The sequence below is a fragment of the Symphalangus syndactylus genome, chromosome 13 (genome assembly GCF_028878055.3).
Source record: "Symphalangus syndactylus isolate Jambi chromosome 13, NHGRI_mSymSyn1-v2.1_pri, whole genome shotgun sequence".
Taxonomy (NCBI): Eukaryota; Metazoa; Chordata; class Mammalia; order Primates; family Hylobatidae; genus Symphalangus; species Symphalangus syndactylus.
The window spans coordinates 37,246,737-37,274,546 of record NC_072435.2 but is presented as its reverse complement, the minus strand read 5'-3'; the positions used below and the strand labels follow the sequence as shown (position 1 = coordinate 37,274,546).

The 27,810-nt window shown below is 51.7% G+C and overlaps 1 protein-coding gene across 21 annotated transcripts in view; it reads right to left on the bottom strand.

Moving 5' to 3' along the window:
• Positions 1-17,804: 17,804 nt before the first annotated feature.
• The window catches only part of SMARCA4 (SWI/SNF related, matrix associated, actin dependent regulator of chromatin, subfamily a, member 4), a 106,060-nt gene continuing 96,054 nt past the window's right edge, over positions 17,805-27,810 (bottom strand). For 16 of the 21 annotated variants that reach the window (XM_055238471.2, XM_055238472.2, XM_055238479.2 and 13 more), the window contains 5 exons: positions 21,855-21,963; positions 21,330-21,431; positions 20,319-20,451; positions 20,017-20,159; positions 17,805-18,298 (listed from right to left, as the gene is read on the bottom strand). In XM_055238471.2, coding sequence (XP_055094446.1) covers positions 18,266-18,298; positions 20,017-20,159; positions 20,319-20,451; positions 21,330-21,431; positions 21,855-21,963 — 520 coding nt within the window. In that variant the 3' untranslated portion in view covers positions 17,805-18,265. The remainder of the gene's footprint in view (positions 18,299-20,016; positions 20,160-20,318; positions 20,452-21,329; positions 21,432-21,854; positions 21,964-27,810) is intronic. The other 5 variants (XM_055238477.2, XM_063615974.1, XM_063615975.1 and 2 more) reach the window with 1 other exon arrangement.

Genomic DNA, 27,810 nt, shown 5'->3' with positions numbered 1-27,810 from the left:
TTTATTTTTTTTTTTTGAGGCAGGCTCTTTCTCTGTCACCCAGGCTGGAGTGTAGTAGTTCAATCATAGCTCATTGTAGCCTCAATCTCCTGGGCTCAAGAGATCCTCCTGCCTCAGCCTCCAAAAAAGCTAAAACTAGAGGCATACACCACCATGTCTATGTAATTTTTAAATTTTTTGTAGAAACAGGGTCTCACTATGTGGCCCAGACTGGTCTTGAACTCCTGGACTCGAGCAATCCTCCTGCCTGGGTCTTCCAAAGTCCTGGGATTATAGGCGTGAGCCAACATACCTGGCCGTAAAAATTTCATTCATGAAGTGTCCTTGTCTTCTCATCACTTATGAATTGTATCTGTGTGAAGCACATTGTTTACAGACTACTCCTAGCTAGATTTCACGAATGATTTCTGGAAATATCTAGAATGATCCGGAAGAGTCTGGTAAGCTTTGGAGGGATGGGAAATCTGGCCAAAATTAGGAAGAGTCAGATTTCCATCTTGATTACGTTGCTTCTGTGACCTTCCTCGGACGAATCATTTCTTTCTGGGTCTTCTATTTACTCTTCATTCAAGCAACTTTTCTTGGCCAGGCGCAGGGGTTCACACCTGTAATCCCAGCATTCTGGGAGGCCGAGGCAGGTGGATCACGTGAGGTCAGGAGTTCAAGACCAGCCTGGCCAACATGGTGAAACCGCATCTCTACTAAAAATACAAAAATTAGCCAGGTGTGGTGGCGGGCGCCTATAATCCTAGCTACTTGGAAGGCTGAGGCAGGAGAATCACTTGAACCTGGGAGGCAGAGCTTGCAGCTTTTTTTTTTTTTCTTGAGATGGAGTCTCACTCTGTCGCCCAGGGTGAAGAGCAGTAGTGCAATCTCGGCTCACTGCAAGCTCCGCCTACCGGGTTGAAGCGATTCTCCTGCCTCAGCCTCCCGAGTAGCTGGGATTACAGGCATGCAACACGATGCCCAGTTAACTTTTGTATTTTTAGTAGAGACAGGGTTTCAACATGTTGGCCAGGCTGGTCTTGAATCCCTGACCTCGTGATCTGCCCGCCTCATCTTCCCAAAGTGTTGGGATTACAGGTGTGAGCCACCATGCCCGGCCGTATTTTTATTTTTATTTATCTGCTTTTGGGACAGAGTCTTGCTCTGCAGTCAGGATGGAGGGCAGTGGCACAATCTCGGCTCACTGCAACCTCCGCCTCCAGGGTTCAAGCAATTCTGCTGCCTCAGCCTCCCGAGTAGCTGGGATTACAGGTGTCTGCCACCATGCCCAGCTAATTTTTGTATTTTTAGTAGAGACGGGGTTTCATCATATTGGTCAGGCTGGTCTCGAACGCCGGACCTCAGGTGGTCCGCCCACCTCAACTCCTCAAAGTGCTGGGATTACAGGCGTGAGCCACTGTGCCCCGCCAGATTCTGCTTTTATTTTAGCCGAGATGCCCTGACGGTTCCAAAGGCCAAGGTCAGGTGTTTGTTGACCACAATCTAATCTTGGTCTACAAAGGCCTGGGCTGCAAGGTCTTCCATTTCCCAGTGGTGGGCAGATCCCTTGCAGTTGCTGGGGAACAGACTTTCTGTTATCTGGCATGGGCGTAACTGTGGAAGAACCAAGATACAAGGAAGGACATTGGCAGGAGCCAAGATGGGCCAGAGTCCTGTAATCCCAGCACTTTGGGAGGCCAAGGCGGGAGGATCACGGAGTCAGAAGTTCGAGGCTAGCCTGACCAACGTGGTGAAACCCCGTCTCTACTAAAAATACAAAAATCAGCTGGGTGTGGTCACAGGCACCTGTAATCCCAGATACTCAGGAGGCTGAGGCAGGGGAATCGCTTGAACCCAGAAGGTGGAGGTTGTAGTGAGCTGAGATCACACCATTGCGCTCTAGCCTGGGTGACAGAGACTCTGTCTCAAAAAAAAAAAAAAAAAAAAAAAAAAAAAAAAAGAGGCCAGGCTTTGTGGCTCATGCCTGTAATCCCAGCACTTTGGGAGGCTGAGGCAGGCGGATCACGAGGTCAGGAGATCTAGACCATCCTGGCTAACAGGGTGAAACCCTATCTCTACTAAAAAATACAAGAAATTAGCCGGGCGTGGTGGCGGGCACCTGTAGTCCCAGCTGCTCAGGAGGCTGAGGTGGGGGAATGGCGTGAACCCAGGAGGCGGAGCTTGCAGTGAGCCGAGATCGTGCCACTGCACTCCAGCCTGGGCGACAGAGCAAGACTCTGTCTCAATTAAAAAATAAATAAATAAAAATAAAAGAGGGGCCAGAGTCCAGGACTCCTCCCGGGCTGAGACTGAACTTCAACTACCCAAGTAGCAAGTGGTTACAACGTTTAAAATTGCACAGCCCCGGGTTCTGATCTGGAGACTGGGGTGGAGGCGTGGGGGCCGTGGTGGGGGCAGTGGGTAGGGGAAGGGTGTCTTATATGTTGCACTTCATTACACGGATGTCATAATAGCTGGGCACAGTGGCTCACTCCTGTAATCCCAGCACTTCGGGAGACCGAGACAGGAGGATCACTTGAAGCCAGGAGTTCAATACCAGCCTGGCCAACGTAGTGAAACCCCGTCTGTACTAAAAATACAAAATTTAGCCAGGTGTGGTTGTGGGTACCTGTAATCCCAGCTACTCAGGAGGCTGAGGCAGAATTGCTTGATCCTGGAAGGCAGAGGTTGCAGTGAGCCAAGATCGCACCACTGCACTCCAACCTAGGTGACAGAGTAAGACTCCGTCTCAAAAAAAAAAAAAAGAATGTCGTATGTATGGATTACTTATGTGATTAAGAGGAGAAAGGTGGGCCGCACCTGTAATCCCAGCACTTTGGAAGGCCGAAGTGGATCATTTGAGGTCAGGAGTTGGAGACCAGCCTGGCCAACATGGTGAAACCCTGCCTCTACTAAAAATACAAAAAAATTAACCAAGATCACGCCATTGCATTCCAGCCTCGAAATTTTGTCTCATAAATAAATAAAGGGGAGAAAAGTGAAATAAGCCAGTCACTGAAGTGGAGACACTGTAGGATTCAATTTATAGGCGGTCCCCAGAGTAACAGATTCACAGAAAGCAGATTCACAGAGTAGAATCTGGAGTAGAATTCTGGTTTGACGGTGATTAGGGAATGGGGCTGTGGGCTGGTTCTTACACTTGAGCATGTGTTGAGACTTGCCTGGTTTGAAATTCCCCTAGCACCAGAATAAAATGGTGGGTGCCAGAGGCTGGGGAGGTGGAATGGGGAGTGAGTGTTTCATGGGGACATAGTTACATTTGGGAAGATGAGAAAGGTGCAGATGGCTGGGCACAGTGGCTCACAGCTGTAATCTCAGCAGTTTGGAGCAGACCACTTGAGGCCAGGAGTTCAAGATCAGCCTGGCCAATATGGTGAAACACCGTCTCTACTAAAAATGCAAAATAATTAGCAGGGCATGGTGATGTGCGTCTGTAATCCCAGCTACTGGGGAGACTGAGGCAGGAGAATAGCTTGAACCTGTAAGGCAGAGGTTGCAGTGAGCCAAGATCGCACCACTGCACTCTAGACTGGGCCACAGAGTAAGACCCTGTCTCAAAACAAACAAAAAAAAAGAGAAAGATGGAGATGGACGGGGGCTGATGGTTGCACAACAATGTGAATGTGCTTAATGCCGCTGAACTGTGCACTTAAAAATGGTTAAGGGGGCCGGGAGAGGTGGCTCATGCCTGTAATTCCAGCACTTTGGGAGGCTGAGGCGGGTGGATTACTTGAGGTCAGGAGTTCGAGACCAGCCTGACCAACATGGTGAAACCCCATCTCTACTAAAAATACACAAATTGGCTGTGCATGGTGGCTCACGCCTCTAATCCCAGCACTTTGAGAGGCCGAGGTGGGCGGATCACTAAGTCAGGAGTTTGAGACCAGCCTGGCCAACGTGGTGAAACTCTGTCTCTACTAAAAATAAAAAAATTAGCCGGGCTTGGTGGCGGGTGCCTGTAATCCCAGCTACTTGGGAGGCTGAGGCAGGAGAATCGCTTGAACCTGGGAGGCGGAGGTTGCAATGAGCCGAGATCATGCCACTGCACTCCAGCCTGGGTGACAGAGCGAGACTCCATCTTAAAATAAATAAATATATCAAAATAAAAAATTATTTGGGCATGGTGGTGGGTGCCTGTGGTCTCAGCTACCTGGGAGGCCAAGGCAGGAGGATTGCTTGAACCCAGAAGGTTGAGGGTGTACTGAGCTGTGATCGTGCCACTGCCGTCTAGCCTGGGCAACAGAGCAAGACCCTGTCTAAAAAATAATAATACTAACACAAAAAGAAAACCAAAAAAAAAGAAAGGGAGGAAGGAGAGAGGAAGGAAAGAAAGAAGAAAAGAAAGGGGGCAGGAAGGGAGGAAAGGACAAACAGATGGAAAGAGAAAGAAAAGAAAAGATTGTTTAAAGCTCCTCCAAACCATCTGGCTAACCTTGGCTCCCAGCTTTTCTGCGTCAGCAGTGACAAACTCTGGCCCTCCGGCTCAATGTCAAGGGCGCCACAGCCTCATGCATCTCTCTTGCCAGCCGACCTAACTCTGTTGCCCAGAACCCATAGGAATCCAGGGAGAATAAGCCAGTGAGAAACCCCTGCAGGGGCCCCAAGGCCTGCGTCTGTGTCTGCTCTTCTCCATCTGCATCTTAGTTCACAAGGCGACCTCATCGCCCTGCCTGGAACTGGGGCCCCATCCTCGGTTGAATTGGTTAGAACTTGTGGTCTTAGGTCAAGGAGGAGACATCATCCCTGTCTCAGGGTGTGCTGGACAGGGCTAGGTGCCTGCCACACGAGCACCCTTCTTTTCTTTCCTTTTTAAATTAAAAAAATCTTTTTTTTTTTTTGAGACAGAGTTTTGCTCTGTCCCCCAGGCTAGAGTGCAGTGGCGTGATCTTGGCTCACTGCAAGCTCCGCCTCACAGGTTCACACCATTCTCCTGCCTCAGCCTCCCGAGTAGCTGGAACTACAGGTGCCCGCCATCATGCCCGGCTAAATTTTTGTATTTTTAGTAGACTCGAGGTTTCACCATGTTAGCCAGGATGCTCTCAATCTCCTGACCACGTGATCCACCCACCTCGGCCTCCCAAAGTGCTGGGATTACAGGCGTGAGCCACCACACCCGGCAAAAAAACCTGTTTTTTATGTGTGTTCATTTGGAGACAGGGTTTCACTCTCTCACCCAGGCTGGAGTGCAGTGGTGCAATCATGGCTCACTGCAGCCTGGACCTCCCTGGGCTCAGGTGATTCTCCCAACTCAGCCTCCCCAGTAGCTGGGATTACAGACATGTGCCACGACACCCAGCTAATGTTGTACTTTTAGTAGAGACGGGGGTTTCACCATGGTGGTCAGGCTGGTCTCGAACTCCTGACCTCGTGAACACCCACCTCAGCCTCCCAAAGTGTTGGGATTACAAGCATGATCCCCTGTGCCCGGCCCATCTTAACCACTTTTTTTTTTTTTTTTTTTGAGATGGAGTCTCACTCTGTCGCCCAGGCTGGAGTGCAGTGGCACGATCTTGGCTCACTGCAAGCTCCACCTCCCGGGTTCACGCCATTCTCCTGCCTCAGCCTCCCAAGTAGCTGGGACTACAGGCACCCGCCACCCAGCTAATTTTTGTATTTTTCGTAGAGACAGGGTTTCACCGTGTTAGCCAGGATGGTCTCGATCTCCTGACCTTGTGATCCACCTGCCTCGGCCTCCCAAAGTGCTGGGATTACAGGTATGAGCCACCGCGCCCGGCCCATCTTAACTACTTTTAACTGCGTAGTTCAGTGGCATTAAGCACATTCACACAGTTGTGCAACCACCACCACCACCATCCATCTCCAGAACATTCTCAATTTCCCAAACTGAAACTCTGGCCACACACCCTCCCAGCCAGTGGCACACACCATTCTACAATTCTAGGGACCTCTTATAAATGAGATCAGGCAGTATTTGTCCTTTTATGTCTGGCTTATTTCACTGAGCATAACGTCTGTGTTGGGTGTTGGAGCCTGTGTCAGAACTTCCTTCCTTCCCCCTTTTTTTTTTTTTTTTTTTTTAAGACAAGAGTCTTGCTCTGTCACCCAGGCTGGAGTGCAGTGACGCAATCTCGGCTCTCTGCAGCCTCCGCCTTCTGAGTTCCAGCGATTCTCCTGCCTCAGTCTCCCATGTAGCCTGGATTACAGGCGTGTGCCACCACACTCAGCTAATTTTTCTGTATTTTTAGTAGAGATGGGATTTCACCATGTTGGCCAGACTGGTCTTGAACTCCTGACCTCAGGTGAAACCGCCCCCCCCGCTCCCCCGCTTACCAAGCCTCCCAGAGTGCTGAGATTACAGGCGTGAGCCACTATACTTAGCGAGAATTTCCTTCCTTTTAAAGGCTGAATAATGTTCCAGTGTATGGATACACCATCTTTTGTTTACCTGTTCTTCCATCCATGGACGCTTGGGTTGATTCTACCTTTTGGCTGTGGTGAATAACGCTGCTATGAACATGGACATGCAAATAATCTCTTTGAGGTCCAGCTTTTTTTTTTTTTTTTTTTCCTGAGACGGAGTTTTTCTTTCCGTCACCCAGGCTGGAGTGCAGTGGCATGATTTCCACTCACTGCAACCTCCGCCTCCCAGGGTTCAAGCGCTTCTCCTGCCTCAGCCTCAGTAGCTGGGACTACAGGTGTGCACCACAACTCCCAGCTAAATTTTGTATTTTTAGTAGAGATAGAGTTTCACCACGTTGGCTAGGCTGGACTTGAACTACTCCTGGCCTCAAGTGATCCGCCTGCCTCAGCTTCCCCAAGTGCTGAGATTACAGGCGTGAGGTGCCGCGCCTGGCCATCCTGCTTTCAGTTATTTTGGTGATACACCCAAAAGTGGAACTGCTTGGGTCCTATGGTAATTCCATTTATCTTCTGGAGGGGGAACCATCACACAGTTTTTTTGTTTTTTATTTTTATTTTTTTTGAGACGGAGTCTCGCTCTGTCACCCAGGCTGGAGTACAGTGGTGCGATCTTGGCTCACTGCAAGCTCTGCCTCCCGGGTTCACGCCACTCTCCTGCCTCAGCCTCCCAAGTAGCTGGGACTACAGGCGCCCGCCACCACGCCCAGCTAATTTTTGTATTTTTCGTAGAGACAGGGTTTCACTGTGTTAGCCAGGATGGTCTCGATCTCCTGACCTCGTGATCGGCCCGCCTCGGCCTCCCAAAGTGCTGGGATTACAGGCGTGAGCCACCGCGCCCAGCCTATTTTTGTATTTTTAGTAGAGATGGGGTTTCTCCCGTTGGCCAGGCTGGTCTCAAACCCCTGACCTCAAGTGATCCGCCCTCCGCGGCCTCCCAAAGTGTTGGGATTACAGGTGTGAGCCACCACTCCTGGCTTAAATGGGTTGGTGTAACTGATTGCAATTCTGACATACAGGCTTCAAGGAACAAAGTGCCAACTGCCCTTACAGGGCCTTCTGAGAGAGTATTTTACCTTAACTTTGATTTTGTGGACAGCAGTTTAGAACCACACTGTCTGAGCACAAACCCGAGCTCTGTCTTTTACTGTGTGACCTTGGGCAAGTTTTTTTCTTTTTTTTGAGATGGAGCCTCGCTCTGTTGCCAGACTGGAGTGCAGTGGCTCTTGATCTCGGCTCACCACAACCTCCACCTCCCAGGTTCAAGGGATTCTCCTGCCTCATCCTCCTGAGTAGCTGGGACTACAGGTGCTTGCCACCATGCCCGGCTAATTTTTGTATTTTTAGTAAAGACGGGGTTTCACTATGTTGGCCGGGCTATTCTCGAACTCCTGACCTCGTGATCCGCCCACCTTGGCCTCCAATGTGCTGGGATTCCAGATGTGAGCCACTGCACCTGGCCTTCCTTTTTCTTTTTTAAAGGTTAAAGTAGGTATCTTGTGGTCTGTTCAATAAAAGAACATATTTTATAATCCATTTCAGTGATGCTGGTGTTTTTTTGTTTGTTTGTTTTGTTTTTGAGACGGATTTAGCTCTTGTTGCCCAGGCTGGATGGTGCAATCTCGTCTCACTGCAACCTCTGCCTCCCAGGTTCAAGCGATTCTCCTGCCTCAGCCTCCCAAGTAGCTGAGACTACAGGTGCCTGCCACCACACCTGGCTAATTTTTGTATTTTTAGTAGAGACAGGGTTTCACCATGTTGGCCAGGCTGGTCTCCAACTCCTGACCTCAGGTGATCCACCTGCCTTGGCCTCCCAAAGTGTTGGGATTACAGGCGTGAGCCAGAGCCTGGCCAAAATTTCAGTCTTTTTAATGGCAGTGTAGTACTACATTGTGTATATACACCACATTTTCTTTATTCATTCAAACATTGATGGGCATTTAGGTTGATTCCATATTTTGGCTACTGTGAATAGTATGCTAATAAATATGACAGCATCTTTTTTTTTTTTTTTTTTTTTTTTTTTTTCCTGAAACAGAGTCTTGTTCTGTCGCCCAGGCTGGAGTGCAGTGGCGCAATCTTGGCTCACTGCAACCTCTGCCTCTTGGGTTCAAGCGATTCTTCTGCCTCAGCCTCCCGAGTAGCTGGGATTACAGGCATGCACCACCATGTCCGGCTATCATTTACTTATTAAGAGGATTTATAACCAGTTTTTCTTTTTCTTTTTCTTTTGAGACAGAGTCTAATTCTGTCACCCAGGCTGGAGTGTAGTGATGTGATCATGGCTCACTGCAGCCTTCACCTCTCGGACTCAAGCGATCCTCCTACCTCAGCCTCACAAGTAGCTGAGATCACAGGTGTGTGCCAACATGACCACCTAAGTTTTAAATTTATTTTGTAAAGGTAAGGTCTCATTTTATTGCTCAGGCTGGTCTCAAACTCCTGGGCTCAGGTAATCCTTCTTGCTCAGCCTCCCAATGTGCTGGGATTACAGGTTTGAGCCACCACATCTGGCTTTTTTTTCCTCTTTCTTCTTCTTTTTTTTTTTCTTGAGATGGAGTCTTGCTCCTCTGTCCCCAGGCTGGAGTGCAGAGGCGCAATCTCGACTCACTGCAACCTCCGACCCCCAGGTTCAAGCAATTCTCCTGCCTCAGCCTCCCAAGTAGGTGGGATTGCAGGAGTCTGCCACCATGCCCGGCTAACTTTTGTATTTTTAGTAGACACGGGGTTTCACCATGTTGGCCAGGATGGTCTTGATCTCTTGACTTCGTGATCCGCCTGCCTTGGTCTCCCAAAGTGCTGGGCTTACAGGCTTGAGCCACTGCGCCCTTCTTTTAAAAATAAAGACAGGAGGCTGGGCACAGTGGCTCACGCCTGTAATCACAGCACTTTGGGAGGCTGAGACAGGCGGATCACGAAGTCAGGAAATCGAGACCATCTTGGCTAACACGGTGAAATCCCGTCTCTACTAAAAACACAAAAAAATTAGCCGGGCGTGGTGGCGGGAGCCTGTAGTCCCAGCTACTCAGGAGGCTGAGGCAGGAGAATGGCATGAACCCAGCAGGCGGAGCTTGCAGTGAGTCGAGATTGCACCACTGAACTCCAGCCCCGGTGACAGAGTGAGACTCCATCTCAAGAAATAAATAAATAAATAAATAAAGACAGGAATCTCACTATGTTCCCCAAGGGGGTCTCAAACTCCTGACCTGAAGCGATCCTCCCGCCATGGCCTCTGAAACTGATTACGGGTGTGAGCCACTGTGCCCAGCATGAACGGTTTTCCTAACGCACTCGTGTTTCTTCTTTGCAGTTCTTCTTTGGGGCCTCTGAGGAAACAAGAGGCCGGGCATGGTGGCTCATGTCTGTAATCCCAGCACTTTGGGTAGCCAAGGTGGGCAGATCATCTGAGGTCAGGAGTTCAAGACCAGACTGATCAACACGGCAAAACTCTATCTCTATTAAAAAAAAAAAAAAAAAAGCCAGGTGTGGTGGCGGGTGCCTGTAATCCCAGCTACTCAGGAGGCTGAGGCAAGAGAATCTCTTGAATCCGGTACAGGGAGGTTGCAGTGAACTTAGATCCAGCCACTGCACTCCAGCCTGGACGAGAGTGAGACTTCATCTCAAAAAAAAAAAAAAAAAAAAGTAGAAATAGGAGGAACTTCTCTTCTGTCAATTTCTCTTTTTTCCTTTTGTAGAGACAAAGTCTTCCTCTGTCACTCAGGCTGGAGTGCAGTGGTGTGATCACAGCTCACTGCAGCCTTGCCCCCCTCAACCTAAGTTATCTTCTCACCTCAGCCTCCTGAGTAGCTGGGACTACAGGCGGACACCACCATGCCTGGATAATTTTTTTTTTTTTTGTAGACACGGTGTCTCACTATATTGTCCAGGCTGATGTCAGACTCCTGGGCTCAAGTGCTCCTCCTGCCTCAGCCTCCCAGTGTGCTGGGATTACAGGTGTGAACTACCATGCCTAGCCTCCCTGTCAACTTCTCAAAGTGCTTATTCAGCAGACACACTAGCATTTCCTTTTCTGTTTTCACTTTTTTTTTTTTGAGACAGTCTTGCTCTGTCGCCCAGGTTGGAGTGCAGTGGTGCGATCTCGGCTCACTGCAACCTCTCTGAATTCGGGGTTCAAGCAATTCTCCTGCCTCAGCCTCCCAAGTAGCTGGGATTACAGGCGTGCACCACCACACCAGGCCAGAAATATGCTTTGAAAACTGACCTTTGTAGGACTTTTTTGTAGAGCCTAGGCTGCTCTTGAACGTCTGGGCTCAAGCGATCCTCCTACCTCAGCATCCCAAAGTGCTAGTATTACATGCGTGAGCCACTATGACCCGCCCCAAGTGCTTCCTGCCCCAGATTACCAAAGAAGGCAAGAAGGGGCAGGAACTGATGTCTGAGGGCTCTGAGGCAGATTCGCCACATGACGGGTTGCAACAACAGGCCCCTGCGCATGCCAGTGTCTACAAGTATGTGGTGTAGAATTTTAGCTGAGGCTTAGAGAAGGCTGGGCAGGTGCCAGGCTCAGCTGACCAGGCCACTTTGTGCATTGAGGAACTGCAAGAGTTTAGAACCCTCTGGCCACATGGAGCACAGCGTGGGTGGAAGCAGAGAAACCAAGGAGTTGACCATGCTGGTCTAGGCCAGCCATGAGGCTGAGGCTGGTGCAGGTGAAGGTCAAGGGTGGAGAGACAGGTGATGGGTTGAGGGGATATTTACGAAGGAGAATGAGTGGGTGAGGGGGGATTGGCTGGTGTGGCCTGATGGAAAGGGATGGCAGCTGACATGGACTCCTTGTAGGCCAGTGGCCACTTGTGAGGTGGGGACACAGAAGCAGAATCAAACATGAGTGGATCGGGAGGAGCTGGGCTCTGGACACCTCATTCATATTAACGCTCCAGCAGGTAAGAACTGTCTTTTTTTTTTTGAGTCAGAGTCTTGCTGTGTCGCGCAGGCTGGAGTGCAGTGGCATGACCTTGGCTTATTGCAACCTCCACCTCCCGGGTTCAAGCAATTCTCCTGGCTCAGCCTCCTGAGTTGCTGGGATTACAGGCATGCGCCACCATGCCCGGCTAATTTTTGTATTTTTAGTAGAGATGGGGGTTTCACCATGTTGGCCAGGCTGGTCTTGAACTTCTTGCCTCAAGTGATCCGCCCACCTCGGCCTCCCAAAGTGCTGACATTATAGGCTTGAGCCACAAGCCATGACCAAGAACTGTCTTATTCAGTAGAAATCTTTGAGACCATGACAGAAACTAGAATCCAAGTGTGCTGTTGACCAAAACATTGGTGAGGAATCAAGAAGAGGTTCTGGCCGGGCACAGTGGCTCACACCCTATAATCCCAGCAATTTAGGAGAATGAAGTGGGAGGATCCCTTGAGCTCAGGAGTTCAAGATCAGCCTGGACAAGACAGTGAGACCCTGTCTCTATTCAAACATACAGAAACTGGGCCAGTACTTTGGGACGCTGAGGTGGGCAGATCACTTGAGGTCAGGAGTTCAAGACCAGCCTGGCCAACATGGCAAAACCCCATCTCTATTAAAAATACAAAAAATTAGCTGGGCATGGTGGCACGTGCCTGTAATCCCAGCTACATGGGAGGCTGAGGCAGGAAAATCACTTAAGCCTGAGGCAGAGGTTGCAGTGAGCCAAGATTACACCACTGCGCTCACACCTGGGCGACTGAGCAAGACTCCACCTCAAAAAAAAAAAAAAAAAAAGAAGAAAAGAAGGGATCTGCCCACCTCGGCCTCCTAAAGTGCTAGGATTACAGGCATGAGCCACTGCACCTGGCCCAAAAAGTGGCTCTTAAAATGGCCAGGCAGCCGGGTGTGGTGGCTCATGCCTGTAATCCCAGCACTTTGGGAAGCCGCGGTGGGTGGCACCAGGTCAGGAGTTTGAGACCAGCCTGGCCAACATGGCAAAACTACGTCTCTACTGAAAATACAAAAATTAGCTGGGCGTGGATACGCACCTGTTGTCCCAGCTACTTGGGAGGCTATGGTGCCTCTGTACTCCAGCTGCGCGACAGGGCGAGACTCTGTCTCAAAAGAAAACAAAAAGACTCTAGGAGAGCCAGTCTCGATGGCTGGATGGGAAAGCGCGTGACCCCCTGCCACATATGATGTCCCATATTATTCTTCCTACCCCCTCCTAATCCAGGCCATGTCAGGTCCCACCATGCCCTGACCATCCGGCGTTTCAGCTTTAAGGTCCTGCTCACTTGTGTCTTGTGGAAGCCTCTCCTGACTCCTGGGGACACACTGACCTGCCCGCCATTGCTTAGTCCACCACCTGGTTCCAGGGGCCATTTCAAACTTCAAGTCTCAGGGTCCTTGCTCCAGACCCCAGAGCAGGTGGCAGCCCCTGAGGAGTCTCATGCCTCCCAAACCTGAGCTCAGATCTGTGTAGCCTTAGGCCAGTGGCTCAACCTCCCCGAGTTCCACTTGTGTCATCTGGGAAACAGGAATGAAGTACCCCAGCCCTTGGGGTTGTTGGGAGAAGGGCACTGGCCAGTGGGACTGAGAGACGAAAGGCCTGTGAGAGGGGCAGGTGCGAAGAGCAAAGGTCAGGAAGGGCAGCAGCCAGCCAGCAGCTGTCACCAGGTTACATGGGTGGAGGCCCCTGGCTTGGGGCCACTGCCACATGGGGACCAAGCTGGTTCCAGGCCCTCAGGCCAAAGCCGATGTCTGAGACCTGAGTCAGACGGGCCTGCAGCCCAGACCACTCATCTGCACCACAGCTAACATGTCCCCGTGTCCCCATGACATGGGTTTTGCACAGGTGAACACTCAAAGTTATTTCTGTAGGCTCCCCTCATTTTTTTTCTTAAAAATTTTTTTCCTTAAAAAAATTTTTTTTTCTTTTTTTTGAGACAGGGTCTTACTTTGTCTCCCAGGCTGGAGTGCGGTGGTGGGATCACAGTTCACTGCAGCCTCGAACTCCTGGGCTCAAGTGATCCTCCTGCCTCAACCTCCCAAGTAGCTGAGACTACAGATGTGCACCACTGTGCCTGGCTAATTTAATTTTTTTATTTTTATTTATTTTTTTTTGAGACAGAGTCTCGCTCTGTCCCCTAGGCTGGAGTGCAGTGGCACGATCTCGGCTCACTGCAACCTCTGCCTCCCGGGTTCATGCCATTCTCCTGCCTCAGCCTCTCCGAGTAGCTGGGACTACAGGCGCCCGCCACCACGCCCGGCTAATTTTTTGTATTTTTAGTAGAGACGGGGTTTCACCATGGCCTCGATCTCCTGACCTCGTGATCCGCCCGCCTCAGCCTCCCAAAGTGCTGGGATTACAAGTGTGAGCCACCGCGCCCGGCCTAATTTTTTTATTTTTGTTGAGATGTGGGGGTCTCTATGTTGTCTAGGATAGTCTCAAACTCCTGGCCTCAAGCAATCTTCACAATCTTCCTATCTCAGCCTCCCAAAGTGCTGGGATTATGGATATGAGCCAACATGCCCAGACTAAGGGACTTATTTTTAAATTGGCCTCATCCTGAAAACCATGAAATCATAGGTTTGGTGAGTTGGTTTTCCATAAACGTTAAAATAAATACTGGCTGGGAGTGGTGGCTCACACCTGTAATCCCAGCACTGTGGGAGGCCAATGTGGGCAGACTGCTTGAGCCCAGGGGTTTGAGACCAGCCTGGGCAACATGGTAAAATCCTGTCTCTACTCAAAATACAATAAAATTAGCCAGATATGGTGGTGCATGCCTGTAATCCCAGCTACTCAAAAGGCTGAGGTGGCAGAATTGCTTGAGCCCAGGAGGCGGAGGTTGCAGTGAGATTGTGTCACTATACTCCAGCCTGGGCGACAGAGCAAGACCCTGTCTCAAAAATAAATAAATAAATAAATAATAAATTCTAATCTATTAAAATAAAGCCAAAGCTATTGAAACAAACGAAATGTGGATTTTCCCAAATGCTGCAGTCAGGATCTTGGCAAATCCTCTCCCTAAAAGCAACAATAAAGCTAAACGGAATTGTCCAGAGCAACCATCCCAGGACTGTGAAGATCTTGGCCAAAGGCGTTCACCCAGTGAGGAAGTGTTTATTCCAGAAAAACCACTGAGTGGCAGGGAAGAGCAGCGGGAGGTGATTTTTGCCTGGGGCTGCTCCTGGCCTGGGCCCCCAGCTCCAGCCAGGCCATGAAAATCAGCGGCCTCACTGCTGGAGGGCCTCACTGCTGGAAGCTGCAGGGATCTCGGTGTGGAGTGAACCGGGAGGAGAGGGCCAAGGTCATCAGCTGGCCTAAGGATGAGACCCCAACTGGGCAACAGATTGGTAAACTAGCCAGAAATGGAAAAGGAGGTCCAGAGACAGAGACTGCCCCAGCTGGCCCCAGGTATCCCTAGCGGTTTGGGAGGCCACGCGCAAGCGCAAGACAGCACATATGCCCTGGAGAGAGCCTGATGCACGTCTCCCTGCCCAAGAGAGCTGAAGTGTGTGCCCTGATAGGAACCACAGGCAGAAAGCAAAGGTAGGGCCAGCCTGCAGACTGCCCGGGCAGAGGCGCTGACTCAGCATTTGGGCACAAGTTCTGACCAACCACCGACTGACGTCTCAGCTTGGCTGACCCGGGGGTGACTCCTTCTAAATAAAAATGAGAATTGGGCCAGGCGCGGTGGCTTACGCCTGTAATCACAGCATTTTGGGAGGCAGAGGTGGGCAGATCACTTGAGCCCAGGAGTTCAAGACCACCGTGGGCAAAATGGAGAAACCCTGACTCTACCAAAAAAAAAAAAAAATTAGCTGGGTGCAGTGGCACAAGCCTGTAGTTCTGGCTGCTCAGGAGGCTAAGGTGGGAGGATGGCTTGAGGCCAGGAGGCTGTAGTGAGCTGAGATTGCACCACTGCAGTCCAGCATCAGTGACGGTGCAAGACCTTGTCTCCGAGGGGAAACATAAAAGAAAGAAAGAGAAGAAAAACAAGAATTAAGAACAAAACAAGGCCAGGCACAGTAGCTCACGCCTGTAATCCCAGCACTTTGGGAGGCCAAGGTGGACAGATCACCTGAGGTCAGGAGTTCGAGACCAGCCTGGCCAACATGGTAAAACCCCATCTTTACTAAAAATACAAAAATTAGCTGGGCGTGGGGGTGGGTGCCTGTAATCCCAGCTACTCCAGAGGCTGAGGCAGGGGAATCGCTTGAACCCAGGAGGCGGAGGCTGAAATGAGTCAAGATCATGCCACTGCACTCCAGCCTGGGCGACAGTGAGAGACTCCATCTCAAAAACATAACAAAATTAAAAACAAATAAATAAAAATACAATGTCTACTTTCCGACAACAAAAGCTTGCCAGACGTGAAGAAACAGGAAAGTGTGACCTACGCTGAGGACAGAAAGGAGTCAACGGAACCTTTCTGTGGAGGAATGGGTCCGGATGTTGGACCTAAAGCCTTCAAAGCAGCTACTAAAAATAGGTTCAAGCTGGGCTGGGCTGGGCGGTGCACGTCTGTGGTCCCAGACACACTGGAGGCTGAAGAGGGAGGATCATCTGAGCTCTGGAAGTTGAGCTACGATCACACGACTGCACTCCAGCCTAGGCAACAGAGCAATACCCTGTCTCGATTAAAAAAAAATAGAGAGGCTGAGACAGGAGGATCACTTGAGCTAAGGAGTTCAGACTACCAGACTGGGCAACAAAGCAAAACATTATCTCTGCAAAAAAACAACAACAAAAAAATTAGCCAAGTGTGCTGGTGTGCACCTGTGGTCCCAGCTACTTAGGGGGCTGAGGCAGGAGGATCACTTGAGCCCAGGAGGTCAAGGCTGTTGTGAACCGTGATAACACCACTGCACTCTAGCTTGGGTGACAGAGCAAGACTTTGTCTCAATCAAAAACAAAAAAGAAGGTTCAGAGAGCGAGAAGAAACCATATTTCAAGAATTAGGCCAGGCGCGGTGGCTCACGCTTGTAATCCCAGCACTTTGGGAGGCCGAGGCGGGCGGATCACGAGGTCAGGAGATCGAGACCACGGTGATAACCCCGTCTCTACTAAAAATACAAAAAAATTAGCCGGGCGTGGTGGCGGGCGCCTGTAGTCCCAGCTACTTGGAGAGGCTGAGGCAGGAGAATGGCGTGAACCCGGGAGGCGGAGCTTGCAGTGAGCCGAGATCGCGCCACTGAACTCCAGCCTGGGCGACAGAGCGAGACTCCGTCTCAAAAAAAAAAAAAAAAAAAAAAAAAGAATTAAAGCCAAGTATGACGACAATGACCCACTAATAATGGCTCTTAAAAAAGCCAAAAATGGTAAGAATTCAAACTGGTTAGGCACAGTGGTTGACATCTGTAATCTCAGCACTTTGAAAGGCTGAGGCGGGTGGGCTGCTTGAACCCAGGAGTTTGACACCAGCCTGGGCAACATTACAAAACCCTGTCTCCACCAAAAACAAAAACAAAAATTACCTGGACGTAGTGGCGTGCACCTGTAATCCCAGCTACTCAGGAGGCTGAGATGGGAGTATTGCTTGAGCCCAGGAAGCAGAGGTTGCAATGAGCCGAGACTGAACCACTGCACTCCAGCCAAGACTTACTGTAAAAAACTCAAAGCAGGGTGGCTCATGCCTGTAATTCTGGCACTTTGGGAAGCCGAGGTGGGTGGATCACTTGAGGTCAGGAGTTTGAGACCAGCCTGGCCAACATGGTGACACCCTGCCTCTACTAAAAATACAAAAATCAGCAGCTATGCACAGTGGCTCATGCCTGTAATCCTTGCACTTTGGGAGGCCGAGGTAGGTGGATCACCTGAGGTCAGGAGTTTGAGACGAAACTGGCTAACATGATGAAACCCATTTCTACTAAAAATACAAAAAATTAGCTGGGCGTGGTGGCGCACCCCTGTAATCCCAGCTACTCAGGAGGCTGAGGCAGCAGAATCACTTGAACCCGGGAGGCTGAGGTTGCAGTGAACTGAGATCATGCCACTGCACTCCAGCCTGGGTGCAGAGACTTCGTCTCAAAAACAAAACAAAAAAACAAAAACTCAAATTATGTTCTGGATTTGAAAGGGAGCAGGCGGCTCCATCCCTTCCCTCACTGACCACCTGGGCTCCCATTATGCCCTGAGCTTCCTGCATCATGGCCCTGGGAGCTCTATGTGGTGTGTGCCCATTTCTGGGAGGGTCTCCCCAACCCAGGCTTGGCCACGGGCAGGGTATGGATGGAGCTGCCTGCTCCTTGCACTGTAGGTCTCAGCTGAACAAATGCTGGAGACCTGCAGTGGCAAAGGCCACATGTGTGACCAGACAAGTCCTCTTCCCCTGCCGGGGCCTCAGTATCCTCCTCTGTGAAATGGGCCCCATGGGTTCTGGTGCCAGGAGAAGGACAGGGACCTGGACATGAGGTGGCCCCCACCACTCCTGCTGGCAGAAACCCCGGGAGCCAGGCACAAGTCCACCTGCAGGCAAGGCTGTGCGTTTTGTTGTTGGTTTAATTTATTACTGTTTGACATCCAGTGACACTGACATACCCTCGCCGGGCCCCCGGCGAGTCTGACCTGTCCAATAAAATACAGTACGAGGAGTGGACGGTGACGCACATGCATCCACACTTAACTACAGTGACTCCAAACTGCGGCGCAACAGTACTGCCAGCAAAGGAAAAGAAAAACAGGTATCGTGTGTTCCCCAATTCGGAATTCTCTCTCTCTCTCTTTTAGACAGTTAATGCTGTTACAAATGCTACTGATGCCAGGACAGGGCCAGTCACAAACAGTCCTACAGCTTCTCTGCTGTATAAATATGGAAGATTCTTTTGTTTATACAGTTTTACTCCAAGTCTGAAACTACGTCTGCTGCTACCCGTTACTGCTAAGGCCTATGCCGTCTCGGCTCTGGAACGAGGGGCTTGGGGTCGAGACTGGAATGTCGGAGCTCAGTCTTCTTCGCTGCCACTTCCTGAGCGGTCCTGGAGAGGGGACAGGAGGAGAGAGTGTGCGTTGGCCACCCGTCAGGGCACCTTACCAGGGACTTGCCAAGCTTTAAATAAACTTGCTCAAGAAAACACTGATGCGGGCCGGGCGCAGTGGCTCACGCCTGTAATCCCAGCACTCTGGGAGGCCAAGGCGGGCGGATCAGGAGGTCAGGAGATCGAGACCATCCTGGCTAACACGGTGAAACCCCGTCTCTACTAAAAATACAAAAAATTAGCCGGGTGCGGTGGCGGGCGCCTGTAGTCCCAGCTACTCGGGAGGTTGAGGCAGGAGAATGGCGCGAACCCGGGAGGCGGAGCTTGCAGTGAGCCAAGATCGCACCACTGCACTCCAGACTGGGCGACAGAGGGAGACTCCATCTCAAAAAAAAAAAAGAAAACACTGATGCCGGCAACAGAAGCCACCGCAGCCATAGCCACACCCAAACTTCATGTTTCTCTATAGGACCAGTCCCTGTGACCACACTCGGCCCTCTCAGGACCCTCGAGGCTCCACGTGCCTTCCCTGCTCTGTCCCATGTCACCTGCCTGGCCCTTGGCCCCTGACCTACAGCTTCCAAACCATCTTGGTTCTTCCTGACTGTGAAGGATCTTTGCTCTTTCATATATACATATGAGATATATATCATATATATATTATATAATATATATGATATATCATATATATTATATAATATATATATATGATATATATATTTTATATATATATTGCTCTGTTGCCCAGGCTGGAGGGCAGTGGTGCTATCACGGCTCACTGCAGCCTCGACCTCCCAGGCTCGAGTGAGCCTCCTGCCTCAGTTTCCCAAAGTGCTGGGATTACAGGTGTGAGCCACTGGACCTGGCCTCATAAAACCTTTTTAAACAGCCTGGCATGGGTCATAAAACACCCTGCTCTGGATTGGGCAAGAGAGACAGCACCACAGCCCAGACCCTCCTGCCTGACACAGGGGCCTCCCCTCACCATGAGGACTTCATGAATGTCCTCAAAGGTCACGTGCCTCTTTTGTCAGACTAATTCCCAGGCACTGAAATTTGCTGCTTCTGTGATGACAAAATGGCATTCACTGGGCTTCAGCGGGAGCCAGGCCCTGAGTGGGGGCAGCCCCCTAATCCATGCAGCCTCCTTGCTTTGCAAAAGAGGAAATGAAGCTTGAGAAGCAAAGTGACCTGCCAGGTCCCACAGCCAGGAAGGACCAGAGACAGAGGTGAAGATTATTTAAAGCCAGCAAGTGGATCTTCTCAGGCTCCCCACTGCCCCCCAAAAACTATCCACTGTGGGCTTGGCGTTTCTGCCCATTCTCTATGCCACTAAGGAGACAGGGCACTGTCTGGTGGGTCCCCAATCCTAGCACCTCCCACCTGACCCTGATCAAGCCCTGGCCTGCACGGCCTCGGCCCAGGAGCCCTGGTGCCCTGGGACCGCCTGCTGCCTGTTCTGAGATCTCACATGTCCCCCAGTCCCCAGACACCCACGGGTACTGAGAGCTGGTTCCAGGCTCACACAGGCTTGGCTGAGTGGCAGCCCTGCCACATACTGGCTGTGTGACCTGGGGTCAGCCATGGCAGGTCAAGCCTCAGTTTTCCCACCTGCAGCATTGGGGAGTGGGAGCACCGCCCCACAGGGCTGTCCCATCAGGGCCCTGGGATGCCTCCTGCCACACGTCAGCCCTGCCTGCTTGGGGGCCCGGCCTCACCTCCTCTTGTTCCTCCTCACTGTCGTCGTCACTCACGACCGGCTTGGCTCGGGACCCTCGGCTCGGCCGCCGCCGGCCGCCCTTCAGCCGGTCCTGTGCCTTCTCCTTTCGGCCAAGCTTGATCTTCACTTTGACGGACCGAGCTGGAGGGGACCCAGAGGGAACGACACCCTTGAGCTCTGGGAATGCAGCACCCCCACAGCAAGGGGAGTCTGGGAGCCTGGAGGGCTGTGAAAAGCTGGGGCCTTGGGGGCTCTCGGGCCAGCGTGAACCCCGGCATCCTGAACCCCCCCAGGACTCACATTCAGATTCGGAGCCTTCCTCCTCGCCCTCTTCCTCCTCCTCACTCTCCTCGCCTTCACTGTCATCCTCCTTCTCGATTTTCTGCCGCACGCTGGTGAAGACCGACTGCAAGACGATGGAGTCTTCATAGATCTGGGAAGAGACACCAGGGGCTTGAGTGGATGGGCCCGACTGGAGGGCTGCCTGCCTGGCCCTGGCCCCAGCCCCAGCCCCAGCCCTGTGTTGCCCCTGGACAGCTGATGAGTGGCCAATGGGAGCCTCAGTGGGTCGGGGCTTCAGCCCACCCAGGGTGGAAGGCCCTCTCCATAACCTTCCTCCACAGGGGCCCCAGAGAGCATCAGACTTCTGAAATGCTCCAGGGTGAAAGGTCAGGCACACTGGTTTGGGAATGGCTGCAGGTGCCTCCCTCCTTCTGTAGAATCTCTGAGGTCTGCAGTAACATTGGAAGTGCATGCCCCTTGTTGAAGCCAGCATCTTTTCTTTCCCAAACTCATCAAAGTCAAGTCTTTTTTCTGAGAGGCATCAATCCCAAACACACTTAAGAAAGTTTGCCAAGTTGAGGCTGTGTATGTGTCAATTCTATCACAGGAAAGAACAAACCCATAGGATTCCTTTGAAGAGAGTGTGCCCCAGGGAATTTAAAATAAAATTCCAACAGACAGAGGACTCTGAGTCTATTTCTTCTGTTGTGCCTATCTTTATTTTCTTCGGTAAATACATACTGCTTTTGTAATTGCTAAAATATCCCAAGTTGGAAATTTTAAATTTTTTTTTTTTTTTTTTTTTTTTTAAAGACAGGGTCTTGTTATGTTGCCCAGGCTGGTCTTAAACTCCTGGCCTCAAGTGATCCTCCCGCCTTGGCCTCCCAAAGTGCTGGGATTACAGGCACGAACCACCACAGCTAGCAGGACTTGTTTTTAACCCATCAATTCAGAAGGGAAGGAGAGGCGGGTTGGTTCAAAGCCCAGCTGTGGAAGTGGCCCATCCCCAACCCCCAGCGGTGCCCTCACCAGGGAGCCCTCCAGGTTGAAGGTCTGTGCGTTCTGGCACAGCAGCATGACGTCCTTCTCTAGGTCGTTGAGGCTGCGGTACTTGTGGTTGCGGATGCGCTCCTGCAATGGACGGGAGGAGCAGGTCTTACCTCAGGACCCCGCCTCGCCTGCCTGCAGGCCTGGCTGTGTGCTGGGGACCCCACGGGCTAGGATTCCTCGTGCCTACGAGGATGTGGCTGAAGCGCCAGCCTCGGTAACCTGGATCACTAGGCATGGGAACTGCATGACTGAGGCCCAGCACTAAGTGAGCGGGACCTTGAAGGAACACCAAACCTGACTGCCCACTGACATTCCTCAGGACACCCCCAACCCTTACAAGGAACCCCAAAAGCCCATGACCAGGTCCCTAACCAGGTAGCCCAAGGCACCGCCCAGGTGGTTTCCGGTCATTCTGCCCACACACCACAGCTCTCAGATGGAGGTGCCCCTGGGTCACACTCCCCTCTGGGCAGATGCGGGGCACATGCACAACGTCAGGGTTACCTTTATCTTCTTGAAGTCCACGGGCTTGCGGATGAGCTCGTAGTACTCGGGCAGCTCCTTTCGCGAGGGCAGCTGGATGAAGACCTCGCTGAGCTGACGTCCACTGCTGCTGCAAGGCAGAACCGGCGGGTGTCATCCCCGAGCCCGCCCACCCGGGAGCCCCCACCCCACCTCAGCAGTTTCCCACATTGTTTGAGGATGAGAAATTCAAACTCGGCTCAGGAGCTATTTCTTGCACATGTGCTTTTTTTTTTTGAGACAGAGTTTCGCTCTTGTTGCCCAGGCTGGAGTGCAATGGCGCGATCTCGGCTCACTGCAACCTCCACCTTCCAGGTTCAGGAGATTCTCCTGCTTCAGCCTTTGGAGTCACTGGGATTACAGTGCACTTTTGGGTGCACTGGCGTGCACCACCATGCCAGGCTAATTTTGTATTTTTAGTAGAGACAGGGTTTCTCCATGTTGGTCAGATTGGTCTCAAACTCCCAACCTCAGGTGATCAGCCCGCCTCAGCATCCCAAAGTGCTGGGATTACAGGTGTGAGCTACCACACCTGCACATGTGCTTTCTTGTAGCTTCTGGAACATTTCCCAGAGACAACCACACAAACAGGCCTGTGATGCATTTTTTTTTGTTTTGTGTTTTTTTTGAGATGGAGTCTTGTTCTGTCGCCAGACTGGAGCGCAGTGGAATGATCTCGGCTCACTGCAACCTCTGCCTCCCGGACTCAAGCAATTCTCCTGCCTCAGCCTCCTGAGTAGCTGGGATTACAGGTGCCAGCCACCACACCCGGCTAATTTTTGTATTTTTAGTAGAGACGGTGTTTCACCATGTTGGCCAGGATGGTCTCGATCTCTTGACCTCATGATCTGCCTGCCTCGGCCTCCCGAAGTGCTGGAATTAGAGGCAGAAGCCACTGCACCCGGCCTGGGATGCATCTGGATCTCTGCTCTGTCCTCACTGGGGACTGATTTAACCCCCTGAACACCACAGGAAGTGCACTCCACACAGCGGTGGTGATGAGATGCTGCCAGGCCTCGTGCGCAGCGCTCCCAGCTCTTACCCATACCTGAGCCCGGCTCAGGAGGACAGGGTGGGTGGGGACAGAAGCTCTGAGAGCTGACCTTGCTCTGACAGAACCCAGCCCGCAGGCTGGGAAAATGAGAACGCACGGCAAATGCGCTCTCCCCTCTGCTTTGGCCCAGAGGAAGGGCCTAGCCGGGGAACGGCCCCAAGCAGGGAGCCACTAGGCGGATGAGGCCTAAAAGTGGCCGACGGGGCCCGATGGGAAGGAGGAGCTGAGCTTGGGTCCTGACAACTCCAGCTGCCTCATCAGCACCGCTTCTTTCCTTATGTTTTTTTCCAGAAAATCCCAGAGGGCAGGGCAGCCCGCCCATGCCATTGGCTGGCCCCACCGTCTGTCTGGGTGTCCTGAGCACACCTTGTCTTGTTTCTGTTTACCATACTGGAAAATGGCTGCGACAACGTGGTGGCTTCCTTGCTTCTGCTGCTGGGGGTTCCTGATGTCACTAAGGGGCAGACGGGCCAGGCCTGCCTCCAGGAAGCTGCTCGTGCGCAGGATCCCGGGAGGCCTCCTGCTTGTTTGGTATTTGTGTGCATCACAGAGCCCCTGACCCAGCTTCTAACACGAGAGCCTCCTGAGATGCAGACGTTACACACAGGAGCCAGAATCCTGTCCCTGCACCTCCCCTGGCCTTGACAACCGCCATCATCCCCTCCTTGCTGGGCCAGCCACACTTTACATACACTCAACTCTGAAGCAGGCACCAGTGCCAGGCCAGCTGTGCTGAGGAGGAAATCGAGGTGGGAGTGAATTTCCTGGCCTGGACACAGCCCGCCTTGAGCCTCTGCCTTCCAGGAGTGTCCTTCCCCCACATGTGCTCATGACGTACATCTCCCCGAGATCGCACCACTGCATTCTAGCCTGGGCGACAGAGTGAGACTCTGTCTCAAAAAACAAACAAAAACAAAACACAAAACCAAGGGACAAGAGCACCCCTTTCCGGACCTCTAGGAGAATTACGTTCTGGATGAATCAAGACCACCCAGCTGCCGGTCTGAGGATTCCACTCTGGTGCAGAGTTCCCCAGAGGTCCTGTCCTCAAGCTTTGCTGCAGCAGGCAGGGTGCTGAGAGCCCCCCTCACCTCTATATTCAAGAGGGATGTGCCGCAGCCTCCCCTCACTTGGAATGAAATCCGGAGTCCTCCGGATAGACGCCACCACCTTTGATGTCAGTGCTAGCTCCACTCTCATGCTCGTGTCAGGGCCTACAAAGGGGAGTCTACCCGCCATGGGAATGTGGGCTCTGTCCTCATCTCAGGGCGAACATCACTTCCTCTGACCCCCACACACACCCCAGCCCACACCTCTTATATCTGACTTAACACCAACGCACACATCCTGCAGTGGCATGATCTCGGCTCACTGCAACCTCTGCCTCCCGGGTTCAAGCGATTCTCCTGCCTCAGCCTCCAAGCAGCTGGGATTACAGGCGCGCACCACACCTAGCTAATTTTTGTATTTTTAGTAGAGACGGGTTTCACCACGTTGGTCAGGCTGGTCTCGAACTCCTGACCTCCTGATCCACCCACCTTGGCCTCCCAAAAGTGCTGAGATTACAGGCTGAGCCACCGCACCTGGCCCAATGCACAGATCTTTAGCATGAGGCTAAAGATGAGCTCCTGTCAGTCCTTCCCCCAGGGGTGATCTTGGGCCAAGCTTGGCTGCTTCTTCAAGCTGATGATGCAGAAACACACAGGGGAGCCCCCAAGCCTGGCCTGGCCTCCTACCTCCTCGCTATCCCTGCTGCCGAGTGCAGCAGCAGGTCCTGAGGTGGGCACACACCAGCCATGCCCAGTTCCCGCTGCTGGGCATCTGGGCTGTGCCCAGGGTTGGACACCAGGAAGCAAGTGTCTGTGGACACTCAGGAACAAGTGTTTAGTTTGCAGTTCTCCTGGGAATTTATCTGGGAGAGGATACTCTGGGTCACAGGGTGGGGAAACGCTCTACTTGGGAGATACTGAGCCAGCGTGAGTGATGCTTGTCCTTGCAGCCATTTAACAGTGTGGCCCTAAACACATTTCCTTGTTGTGCAGAGAAGCCAAGTACTGTTTCACAGGCTCTTCCAAGCAGCGCCTGTTCCCATCTTTGGCCCATTTCCTTCCCTTGGGAGTCCTTTGTTGGATGCATTACTGCAAACATCTGCTGCAGTCTAGGAACTGTCTGCTTCTTTTCTCTCTTTTTACAGACATGGTCTTATTCTGTTGCCCAGGCTGGAGTGCAGTGGAGCCATCCTAGCTCACTGCAGCCTCCAACTCCTGGGCTCATGAGATCCTACTGCTTCAGCCTCCCAAGCAGCTAGGACTACAGGCACACGCCACAACACCTGGCTAATTTTAAAAATATTTTGTAGAGATGGGGTCTCACTAGGTTGCCCAGGCTGGTCTCAAACTCCTGGGCTCAAGGGATCCTCCCACATCAGCCTCCCAAAGCACTGGAATTACAGGTGTGAGTCACTGCGCTCAGCTCAGTGTAAATATTTGACGCTTGATGGACCTGCCTCTGTTGCAACTGCTCAGTTCTGCCACTGTTCCATGAAGGGAACCACAGACAATGCAGAAATCGGTGGGCTTTGGCTGCATTCCAACAAAACTTCATTTATCAACAGTGAGATTTGAATTTCTTTTTTTTTTTTTTTTTTTTTTTTTTTTTTTGAGACAGTCTCACTCTGTCACCCAGGCTGGAGTGCAGTGGTGTGATCTTGGCCCACTGCAACCTCCACCTCCCGAGTAGCTGGGATTACAGGCCCCCGCCACCATGCCCGGCTAATTTTTGTATTTTGAGTAGAAACAGGGTTTTGCCACGTTGGCCAGGCTGGTCTGGAACTCTTAAGTTCCAGCGATCCACCAGCCTCAGCCTCCCAAAGTGCTGGGATTATAGGCATGAGCCTAGGTTCCATTTTTTGGAACTCCTGACCTCAGGTGATCCGCTCACCTCAGCCTCCCAAAGTGCTGGGATTACAGGCATGAGCCACCATGCTCAGCCTCCAAGTTCAGTTTTTAAGAAACCCTGATCTCACTCCCCACCAAGAACCCAAGTTTGGAAACCACTTAGTTTGATGCCCTAGATCTGGAAGCAAGAACCTGAGCATGGCAAGAGGCAGACGCCAGATGAGAACCCAGGTGTGGCTCCTGTCTCACGTGCCTGTGCTGGCTGCCCCAACACTGCAAGGCGGGGACTGGCCTTTTACACGACGAAATGAGAGCACTGTGACAAAAGGTATTATACATGGCACCACCCAGAGCATTTCTCAGTACCAGGGGAAGATGAAAAGGAAAGGCAAGCCCCGGCTCTCCTATGCTGCAGGCAGGGGCAGTCAGTCCTGAGAGTGCGGGGAGGCCCACAGCTGCTTTCTGCAGGGCTGGGGGAGGGCGGCTTGAGAAGCGTTCGCTCTTTTCTGAATTCATCACTGTTAGTGTCCCTGTTGTCACCACAGCAGGTCCTGGAATCCTGAGGGGCTCTGAGTCAGAAAATGCCTCAAGTCCTTTCTGAACAGGCAGAAATCACAGGATCCCGACATTGGGAAGTGAGCAGGCAGGGGCGCCCTCTGGGCTACCAGGATGAAAGGGTGGGTGTTCGTAGGGGCTGTTGGCTCAGAGAATGTGCTGCTAAGTATGGCCAGGTGGAGGAAGGAGGGTGTGGACCCTCCTTCACACCCCCTGGAGCCCCACATGCCAGCCTCTCTTCCTGCTGCTTTTTCTTTTGAGACAGGGTCTCACTGTGTTGCCCAGGCTGGAGTGCAGCGGTGCCACCAACCCCTGGGCTCAAGTGATCTTCCCGCGTTGGCCTCCTGAGTAGCTGGGACTACAGGTGGATATCACACCTGGTTCACCTTTCTATTCTTTGATCTAGCTATTTCCTGACTTTATTTTAAATTTGCCTATTGTTGATGTTTCACAGTCACTCAATCTTGTCTCCTGACAGTATTTCTTTTTTACTTCCCTTTTTTTTAAGCTGCTTTGAATCTTCCACTTCATCCCTCCTGTCTACGATCATCTATTTTTATTTATTTATTTACTTACTTATTTATTTTTGAGATGGAGTCTCGCTCTGTTGCCCAGGCTGGAGTGCAGTCGCACGAGCTTGGCTCACTGCAACCTCTGCTTCCCGGGTTCAAGCGATTCTCCTGCCTCAGCCTCCCTCGTAGCTGGGATTACAGGCCAAGTGTCACCACGCTCGGCTAATTTTTATACTTTTAGTAGAGACGGGGTTTCATCATCTTGGCCAGGCTGGTCTTGAACTCTTGACCTCGTTATCCACTTGCCTCAGCCTCCCAAAGTGCTGGGATTACAGGCCTGAGTCACAGCACCCGGCCTCATCTGCTATTCTAATAAACATTTCCGGCCGGACATGGTGGCTCACGCCTGTAATCCCAGCACTTTGGGAGGCCGAGGCGGGTGGATCACCAGGTCAAGAGATCGAGACCATCCTAGCCAATGTGGTGAAACCCGATCTCTACTAAAAATACAAAAATTAGCTGGGCGTGGTGGCGCATGCCTGTAATCCCAGCTACTTGGGAGGCTGAAGCAGGAGAATCGCTTGAACCCGGGAGGCAGAATTTGCAGTGAGCTGAGATCAGGACACTGCACTCCAGCCTGGCAACAGAGTGAGACTCTGACTCTGTCTCAAAAAAAAAAAAAAAAAAAAAGGAAACGTTTCCCCACTGTGTTCTCTCGGATGACTGCGGCACAGGCTCACTGAAAGGAAGGGCCTCCTCAAGGCAGGGGGCTGCGCCGAGCTCCAAGGGAGGCCGGGGCAGGAGGGAAAGGCACCAGCGGCTCCCCCAGGCCTCCTGCTGCCAACTCCACACACCTGCACCTCTGTCTCTAATTGTCCTGTCCTAAGCTTTTCTTAAACACGCCATTCTAGTTTTCAGAC